The sequence below is a fragment of the Dendronephthya gigantea genome, unplaced genomic scaffold, assembly GCF_004324835.1.
Source record: "Dendronephthya gigantea isolate DGI-Jeju-01 unplaced genomic scaffold, DenGig_1.0 000061F, whole genome shotgun sequence".
Taxonomy (NCBI): domain Eukaryota; kingdom Metazoa; phylum Cnidaria; class Anthozoa; order Malacalcyonacea; family Nephtheidae; genus Dendronephthya; species Dendronephthya gigantea.
Window position 1 is genome coordinate 1,049,943 of NW_021163071.1, and position 10,154 is coordinate 1,060,096.

General features: G+C 35.6%; 2 protein-coding genes across 2 annotated transcripts; one reads left to right on the forward strand and one right to left on the reverse strand.

Annotated features, from left to right (window-relative positions):
* Positions 1–517: 517 nt before the first annotated feature.
* LOC114530236 (uncharacterized protein YMR317W-like) lies at positions 518–5,074 on the forward strand. Its single transcript, XM_028551825.1, has 8 exons — positions 518–704; positions 940–1,057; positions 1,329–1,721; positions 1,939–2,136; positions 3,192–3,298; positions 3,419–3,477; positions 3,823–3,977; positions 4,194–5,074. The coding sequence occupies exons 2-8, from the start codon at positions 1,012–1,014 to the stop codon at positions 4,466–4,468; spliced, it is 1,233 nt and encodes a 410-aa protein (XP_028407626.1). The 5' UTR covers positions 518–704; positions 940–1,011; the 3' UTR covers positions 4,469–5,074.
* A 1,602-nt stretch (positions 5,075–6,676) lies between these two features.
* On the reverse strand, positions 6,677–9,568 carry LOC114530238. Its single transcript, XM_028551826.1, has 5 exons — positions 9,414–9,568; positions 8,783–8,870; positions 8,625–8,679; positions 8,313–8,462; positions 6,677–7,929 (listed from the first exon to the last, which is right to left on the reverse strand). The coding sequence occupies exons 2-5, from the start codon at positions 8,855–8,857 to the stop codon at positions 7,769–7,771; spliced, it is 441 nt and encodes a 146-aa protein (XP_028407627.1). The 5' UTR covers positions 8,858–8,870; positions 9,414–9,568; the 3' UTR covers positions 6,677–7,768.
* Between the last annotated feature and the right edge of the window lie 586 nt (positions 9,569–10,154).

Genomic DNA, 10,154 nt, shown 5'->3' on the forward strand with positions numbered 1-10,154 from the left:
GTCCCTACATTCATTATTCAGATCATGCATGCAGCGAGCGTTTAGCTTATCAATATCTCGCAGACCTAATTATGAAGTAAAGCTATAACGTTCATTTAGTTGTACAGCAATTGTGACATATATCACCAATCTAATTGAATAATCACTTTCGGCTAATTTAGAAGTACGTTGACTTTTCCGTCAAACCAAAAAAGGGTATGTTTCATTGGAACAACTTGCATTGCAAATTAGACAATAAAAATATGATTCATTAAAACCTCATTTGCATTGCGAATTTTGTTAAAAGTTGTCACCACTTTATTGTATCAAGGCGTACAGAAAGGCTTTCCTGTAAAGTCATCACCAGCTAGTTATATCCCTCATGAGGTAATGGAAGCGGAGAATTGAAGAAAATTCCTTTCATATCGTGATATAGTTTTACAAACATTATTTTGCAAAACATTTTGTCATATTACCTTAGCAACATCGTAGCCAGGTGTTTTGGACCGCCACCTGTTAATGCAGATGAAGAAACGCTTTACTTTAAAACTTAGCAAACGTCAAACTCGTTTAGAACTATTAGAAAGCAGACATCAGGCAGAATACCAAATGCATGAAAGCGTTCTGGCGCTGCTGTCGTCATTGAGGGGGAAAAATTTTCGCGCTTTGATGAAAACTTGTTGGCTAAATTGCAGTTTAATGTGCGTTAAAGAATTAAATTAAAGGTTGGTTACTAATAGCTTGCAATTTTATTTGTGTTTTCTTTTGTGTATGACATATCTTGCTATAAATTTTGGTTTATTTCATCTTATTAACAAATTATATACGATATATTATTGGTATCTTATTCTGATAGTTATCTAACAATGTTTTCAGTTTATTTGGTTGGATTCTGATGTATCATCACGATATTTCGATGAATCTTTGCACTGCATGTCATTAGCACTATCTTCTGTTTAGATAAACGCCTTCAAGGAAGATAAAAGCCTGAGATGATCTGATATTTCTTTCATGTAACAGGAAGCTGTCTTAATGGCGTTTGGTTTGACTCTTTGTCTTTTGGTAGTGGTCGTTAAAGGTGGGCAATTTTACACGTTCAATTGTGGGTCCCTTTAGTGAGTGGCATTAATGTGTTCAACTAATATGTACTAAGTGAATCATATTCTTAATTCTGAATTAATGTCACCAAATTAACTTAGGTTACTCTGTGATCCAGAGTATATTACCCGGGGACGTAAGAAACATAATTATATATTTTCTTTTTATTTTAATCCAATACATATGTAGATATATTGTTGGTACTAAAAGAGTTGAGTTTCATTTTTGCTTCGAATTTTCGCGCCCTATAGGATGTGTTGGCAACAACAATACTACTGCGTGGAATAATAGTAGGACATATTCTTCAACAACAACTCTTCATGGATCATCACGTACGGCTTCGGTTGCACTCGTCCCTCCAAGTACTTTGATAATCTTTATGAATACGTCAGCACTATTATTACCAACGACAACTTCCCTTTCCTCCCCATATATCAAGCCTAATCTCTCCGTGGTACCATCTGTGGGGTCATTCCTGACATCATCTGTGCGATCATATGTGGTATCATCTGTGGTATCGTCTGTGGTATCATCTGTGGTATCATCTGTGGTATCATCACCTGTATTATTGCCTAGGGGATCGTCCATGATATCCGCATCTGCGCGAATGTCTTCTTCCAATATCCAGATGTCTATTGACTCTGGTAGGTGATGATTATAAACTTCTCTGAAAACGCCTCTGATGGATTAAATCATTCTATCAAAAAAGAGAGGCCTCTATTGTACCTCGAGGAAGCACAACTTAGAATTTTTAAATATAGTATTAGTTATCCTCGGGAAATTTGAAAGGAAAACTTCAGTCATTATCCAAAATGGAACGGCAATTCCACTCAGGATAAATTTTAACCTCCTCTACTCTAGGCACAATAAAAAGATATTTTGCGAATGGAAGCACGAGCATCCTAACTTTAACTCCATCCACGTTTGACGGTTCATCCGTGTGGGCGAATTCCTCGTTTAGTTTGAAGGCGTCGTCAAGAACATTGATTGTTAATCATCGTGAATCATCAACTGTGCAACTTTCCTCCAGCAACGTTGTTCCACCGCATGGACCAAATAGTATGTTCTCGTATTTTTTCATTATATAAAATTTACTGATTACTGTGCAGAACCAGTGGGGTAGCCAGTCTGACGATTTGTCCCGCTATGCTAGTATTTTGGTGTTTATTGCCTGTGAAAACAATGAATTTCTAAAGAAATGAATAATTATAATAACACGAAATTTACATAGCGGCACAAAATCGTCTGGCTGGCTACGCCACTGTGCAGAAAGATTAAAATTTTGTTTATGTGCAACCCAAAAAGGGAAAAAATTATCTAAAAAATTTTAAAAATAGAAGCCGTATTCCTAAAAACGCATGCGATAAGTATAAAATCATCTCAAGACCATGCAGTTGTTCGAATTTCCTTGAAGCACAAAAAAGTGGTGGATATAAGTTAAAACACTCTTGTTCTTCATCTTCCAAATGAGCTAGTTTAATTATTTTCGATCACAGTCATGCATTATCATTTGATTGATCGATTCAGCTGATCTGGGTATAAAGCTCAACCAATCAGAAGCCAGATCTTCGACAAAACTGAATTATCATTTCCTTCATTGCATATGACTTCGACACTCGAATATATCAAGTAATTTTATTATATTTATGTGAAAATACGTTTATTTTTTCCCAACTGTAAATTAGAATTTGAATTTTTCACCCTTTATACTATTAGTTGGAAGAATAGGGACAAATAACACCAGGAACATGATAACTCAGTTTTGTCGAGACGCTTTATGACGTCATGATCTCAGATCAGCTGGATTTGGTGTAGAACTTTATTTTTATTGCTCAATGACCAATCAACTCTTAAAGAGTGTAAAATATATGGATAGACGTAAATAAACTAACTTATATAATACGTGAACATGGTAGGGATACTGACTGATATTGTATTACACAATCATCTGGCAATACGTAAAATTGCTGTCGAAAATCGTGTTTTTTCTGGGGTATTTTCAAATGGTTTTCCCTTAAATGAATATCACCGGATGGGATTCATATATAGGTGTAAACTTGCCGCATATTCCGTGGTGCAAATAGGTGATTAAAGAAACGATATTTTCATTACAGACATATTTATGGTTGAAATAGTAATTCAAAATATGAACTTCAGCTCTGAACACCAAAACAAAAGCTCGTCTGGGTTTAAGAATGCATCTTCAATCATAAGCACTTCGGTAAGTGTTCTTTTCGGTTCTTTCAATTGTTCAGTCAGTCCAGTGAGCTCATAGAGACCAGCTCACTGATAGAGACATGGTTTACACAACTGGTTAAATATATTGGTTAAAATGTTTCAGATTGATTCAACAATGAAAGACGACATAAATTACAAAGGATGTAAAGTTGTTAAGATAAGGTTTGTTGTCCAAATAGTCACAGCAGAGCGTTGTGTTTTCTCTATCAAATGATGCATGTTTTATCATCACACTTCAGTTGTTTTCCTCTATAGAACTGCAAAATAGGTTTTAGTTTTCCCTGAGATCCCGTTTGTAGGTGAAGGGTTAAACATGCAGGGATCTTTTACTTAGGAGGCTTTTTAGTGAGTTTTACTGTTAGGAAAAATAATAATAGAACAGATTTTTTAAAAATGAAGCGGTAGGTAGTTCGTATTTGAGGAATTGAGTCCTCCTTACGTTGCAATGTGGCATTGATATATAGTAGTTATGTCTTAATGAATAATGATATTTTCGGTCATTGCTAGTCCGAGCAGCCGTAAAGTAACAATGGAGATTACCATGGGACCGGCCTCAAGTAGTGACGCAGAGACGTCGTTGGCGAAGCTTAAAACTGCTGTAAAAACAGGACGCGTGGGCTCTTTAGATGTCGATCCCAATCACTTCAAAGCATGGACTAAAGGTTGGTTAGCCTTTCTGTAAAGATACTTTATTTGATGTCATACTTTATTTATTTGATATACATGTTATTACTAACGCTATATGTACATATTTACAAATCCCTTGTTCAAACATAACCACTGGAAATCTTTTAGAGTTTCATGTAGTATAAAATGGATACTGCCATACTGGACTACTATGTCTTTTATTTTTATTATGAATTGTTTTTTGTACACAGAAAATCCTACAGAAAAACGCGAACGTCTTCTACCTGGTCAGCTCGCAGGTGTTGCCCTGATATTATTTATCCTAGTAGTACTCCTCTTAATCATATGCCTGGGGAATTTTGCCGATGAACCTACGTTTAATGAGCGAGAGCTCTTCACGGAAGAGTTCAGTATGGAGAATGTAGAGAGTGTAAGGGATAATAGGGGACAGCAAGAGGATGAAGAGTGGAAATTTGATCCCTTGTTTGCGTGGTCACCAAGGAAGTCATTCGACTCTAAACTCTAGAAACGATAAATAGGTTGCTTTAGTTTATAGTTTTTATAAAATGTAATGAAATTTCAAATGAGGCGTAGCAATGATGTCATAATAATAAAGTCGTGATTGTATTGTAACGTTATAAGAGGACGGTTATATCAACCAGGTTATGGTCTAGATTTTGATAGAGCATTAGGGAACTATGAATTCCACGTAGGCACATACTACATATAGGCCTAATTTTTTTGGTTTATAGCTTATGTATAGGGTTAAATATTCGTTAGCGTCGAGAGAGGATGGGGAATTGGCTTTTTTACTAGAGGAACTTTCATAGGAGGCAGTGCCCTGCAGCCAAGAAATTTTAAGAAAATGTTTCCTCGACCAGTTTACTGAAAGAGATTTGAGACTGTGGAAATGCCATTGGCGACTATTTAAAAACTTTTTTCTTCGTGTTTCATAAGGCTTCAAATTAACGCCACAGTAACATTTCAAGCACCGAACTGAAATATTTCTCTGCGACCTGCCCCACCTCTCGACGTACTGTAAATATTGGTAATAAATATTGCCTTTTGCAGTTATTGCACTATTTGTCTTCGTTGAATTTCTCATATGCCGCAAATAAAAAGAGTTTTCACAGCCCAGCCTGTCCAGGTAATAAAAGGACAGTTAAATGTGTAAGATACGTTTAAAAAATAATCACAGAGGAGCGCGTTAGTTTTTTCGAATGTTCAGCGCAACAATAGAGCTTTTCAGCTTGCATGCAAATTAACCCATTTCAGATGTTGTGACCATGGAATAGTTAATTTAACCATTTCAGACCATATGACTTGAAATGGGTTAATTTGCATACAAGCTGAAAAGTTCTATTGCCTAAAATTTAAAAAATTCTCGAAGTTTCGATCTGTCTTCGTCAGAAGAGTTATTCTATTACCAGCTAGGTCCTTTAATAGCTCGAAAAGTCCAAAACCTCTTGTATATTTGACGTTTCATTGCAATTGCCTACAAACCTCATTCGTGATGGCAATATCCATTTCCCAATATATCTCTACAACACATCATATCTTTACCACAGTCTTTCGTGCGTTCACATGACTTGCCAAAATGATAGGCCGTTTGAAACGGACAGTAATCCGTCACTATATGAAGAGAGTAAAAATTAGATGACATTTTATACATATTTGGTGGTATTGGTATATTTATTCTCATGGTTGTATTGGCCTTTTCCCTGTTCTACTTCCCCTAAACTTTCTGTTTATGTGTATACCGTTAAGATATTTCATACAAAATTTGCCAACGAACACGGCATTATTTTCATGTTTTTCACACTTTAAAATACTCTTTCCAGTTTTTATGAATATTCCTTAGTTTTTAATATAGTTTAATAGGGAAAAGGTCCATCCATAACTCATAAAAGACAACATGTATATATTCTATAATACTTACCGCGTGAAACACACATTTTTTTAGAGTAGTCAGGACAATTTGTAGAGCAGCAAACCATACTTGCTCTCGTTGAACAATCTTTATCATTTCGACACGGGAACAGATACAATGTATTTAAACAGTTGATCTTCGACTTAGGTGGACACAAATCTAGAATGCGAATGTTCAGTTCGTTATCTCACTAATTTCTATTGTATTTGTTGCCCCCATGGTACAATATTTTTGGTACAATGTATAAATTTCTATCAAAAGCGAACATCTTCGTTGTTTGACAGCGAGCAGAACTCGTTGAGTTTCATTTTTTGTAACGTTTGGTCATCAAATTATAATATTCAATCAAACCATATACGAATTTCCCCTATCAAACCATATACAATAATTAATAAAACAAATATTGAATTTCACCTTTTTGCGCCAATGTTATCTATACAAAGAGAGAGTCGAAGTTCTCATTAATAGGCCTTATAAACAGTAAGTTCAAAATTAGAACGAAATAAAACATTTTTTGCGAGCTTACCTGCGAATATAGGAATGTTAATAACAAAAACTTGAATCGCATAATGAACTATGTCGAATTCTTAAACTATCTGTATGACAGAGTCTACGTTTTCATAGCAAAGAAACTAGTGTTGATGCGGCGAAGAGAAATTCTTCAATGTTGACTTCAATGTTGACTTTATTGTCTATATCTTATCGGTTTGTCATAATGTTTTGGATTTGGAAAAAAATTTTGTTTCTCCAAACAATCTCAAGCTAACAGCTATAGCTGGTATAAAATCGGATTTGAGCAGGTATTCAAATGAAAACAAATCCATCCTTTCAAAATCAATGATCGTCACATAGAGAGTGACGACAGGTTGGGACTGATAAAGGTATACATGTATGAGCTAAAAACCCGTTTGGAATTAAGTTGGATTTATTCAAAGGCTTAGTTTCCAAAGGGTGGTGTGCATTAAAAACACACTAATTTTACGACACTTGTTTCTGTGATTTGCATAGCCGCTAGCCCACTTTTTAAAACATACAGAGTAAAATGAAAAATAGATGATTGTTGTGTAATTTAGGTCATATATATGCATGTGTATCATATACCGACGTTCATATTCAAGTAATATTCATTGAATTATATAACGTCATTGGAATATGAACTCATTGCACTTGAAAAACATTAAATCAATATTTTGTTAGAGTTTTGATAGCCTTTTAGATCAATATCAGATATTGGATCGTGTGAACACTAAAGGCCATGTTACACGGTGCAATTTTTCCTGCAACTTGCAATGCAATTCTTCTTTTGAGAGATTTAAATTAAATTTTGCCAACTACCAAACTTTTGTCTTCATTACATTCATGGTGTTTCTTACACTTACATTTTGAAGACTCTTCACTAATTTACATCTCTTAAAAGTAGAATTGCATTGCAAGTTGCAAGAAAAATTGCACCGTGTAACATGGCCTTAAGTTGGACATGGACCGCGCGAAGCAATGCGAAGACAATGAGCATTTTGTATCCAGATTTCCCGAGAGCGCGTCTGCAAAATATGGGTATCGGTTATTCTCGCCTGTTGCATTTCTGGTGTTGTCTAAAGCAAATTTACTTTATCAAATTGCAATGATCCTTTAAATTGAACGAGCATTCTTTGCCGAAACTTAACAGAAATGTTACTACGACACGAATATCGTGCTTCGTCGAAAACGAGGCCATCGTGTACGAATGATTTAAAGATAAGGTATATATTATCTAATCTACCAAAATCAGACCCTTAACGTTATGACTTGACTTATGCACATAAAAATGATCTGTCCAGAGAGATAACGATGTATTTGTGATCCTGGGCATCTTTTCCGTGCGAAGTCTTCGCACTCATGGGACATCCCAGACCTGAACTAATAGGTTTCCATCATTTCTTCCTGTGTGGGTTTATGGCAATATCCTTTTCCGGCGATGTCAAAACAACATGTAAAGCCTTTCTCGCAGTCATTTCCGACGTTGCATTTTCTCAATCCAGTGAAGGTGATTGGCTGTAAATATGGACATTTGCTGTTCTCTGCAAAGATATAGAGTGATAAAGATGTAAGCTGATTTCTCTCCGAGTAATGCTCTAAAGAAACTTAAGACGAGGTCCAAATAACCTTCGTTACATCGAAGTTGGGAGCATCTGAGAAAATTTGTCATAATTAACTTAGGTTAATAAGTTTTCAGTAAACTGTTCTAGAAATCCAGCAAGAGCTATAAGTTGGTTGAGAACTATCAACACACTGAACAACTGTCTCTTTCAATGCGTTGGTATAAAAACCATAGCCGGCATAACTATTGCTTTTAGGGTTTGGTTCTCGATATGGAGTAAGCCGATGATCGATAGAGCGATGTCAAACTGGATGGAGCGAAGGGTAACAACCAATACGGTGACCATATATCGAACGTCCCTACCTTCAGGAACGCAAACAAATTTTGAATCACCAGTGCAACCAGTTTCACAACAAACAAACTGTGGACCAGCATATGAACAATCATAATTTCCGTTGCATGTCTTGGAGTACATCACGTTGGCACAGTTTAGTTTTACTTTTGACGGGCAAACTAAAATACAAATGCATACATTCCTACAGATTAAAACTGGGATCTGAGTCCAAAAGATTTTCCAACTGATGAGGCCGCAATAAAAGTGGGTCATCAGTTTCATCAAGTGGGTCATTTCGAACTATATTTCTCTCATGCATTTACTGTGTACAGTAGGCATACCTCGATGTATAATGCCACGCCCATCACTCTTAGTATCTGTCTTCAGCCCCTTTACCTGAACAAAAAGCACAGCAGTATTTGAAGAAGATCCAAGTAAAAATGACATAATCAAAGTTATAACATAGAGAGAAATACGATTAAAAAACAAGGCTCCATACCTTCAACCTCCTTCCAAAACATTGTTCAAGACAAATGAATATTACGACGAGTGTAATAAGCTGTTTTAGAAGCATTATCACGTCAAACCTTGAAATTGTTAAGAATATTCGTTACAGGATTTCTTTAAATATAGAAGAAAGATTATTCCCAAGAATTACAATTATATACAGTTAAATTGTAGTACTGGGACCCAGTAATGGGGAGTATAAGAACTTCTGTTTGGGTCTAATTCACGGGCACTTTTTCTAGGTGAAATTTCGGAGTTCGCTTGAAAATTTCGCCCGTGGAAACAGGGCTTTAAAAACCAAAAATATATAAATTTGATAATGCTTCCGATAATACATAGCGTGACCATGCAATTAAAGCCTGGTTCCCATGGGTCACCGACAGTTGGCGGCAATGTTAATCGCCGGTGAATCGGTGATCACTGAGGAATAAACTGCTTTGTTATTGTCATTGTGAATAAATCTGCTTTGCTTATCACTGACCGCCAACAATAGATTGCTGACAGTCGGCGACATGAAAGAACAAGCTAAATAAAGGTCTTGAGAATCAATTTTCAACGTATTTATGAAAAACTAATGGCTGAAGCGAATTTATTTTACCAAATTCTTGACAAAAGAATCTTACCTTTTTATACTCGATTACATCGAATTTTATGGTGCCGTATCGATGCCTCAATTTCCTTTTTTGTTTCTTATTTTTTACCACATTATAAAAATATACAAACGTTATTCCCTAATATTTACAGCCTTGAGAAAGTTTTGATTTCCGTAGAGAAAATTGAAATCAAAACACGGCAGGTGTACGACCGGTTGGCCATTTGTTGTTATAAAAATATAAACAAAGATAAGTGAACCTATATATGCTACGTTGATGCCTACATTGATTAATATCATGTTTTTTACTTTTCGATAACTGTTCCTGACAGTTAAAATTAAGTTTTATCAGCAGCTATAGTAATTAGACAGCATGTCACTCCCTTGAAACTGTTGTATAAGTGCATGACTTAACTAGTTTAAGACTACAAACTTTGAGGACTTTTAGAGCAAGACCGTTGTCTTAACATTCGATGATTTATTTTAGCTAGGGAATATATGCCTGCATGGCTTTAAAGCGCCCAGTACCTAGAATCTTTTGTCGTCACACGTTTTCCTTTTGAACATCAATCATCATGCTCTCTTAATCCTAAATTCATACATCGCTGAATTCTATATATGGCTAAAGTTCTGCTATAAAACGTAAAATTTTATGCAGTATTTTAAACTCCTTCACAACAGAAATTTATGTTAGCCGTGATCTACTTTTGTGTATATGCTTTTGTGTCAGTTTGTGATTTTCAAAGATTTGTAATGATTTGCAAATTATGTG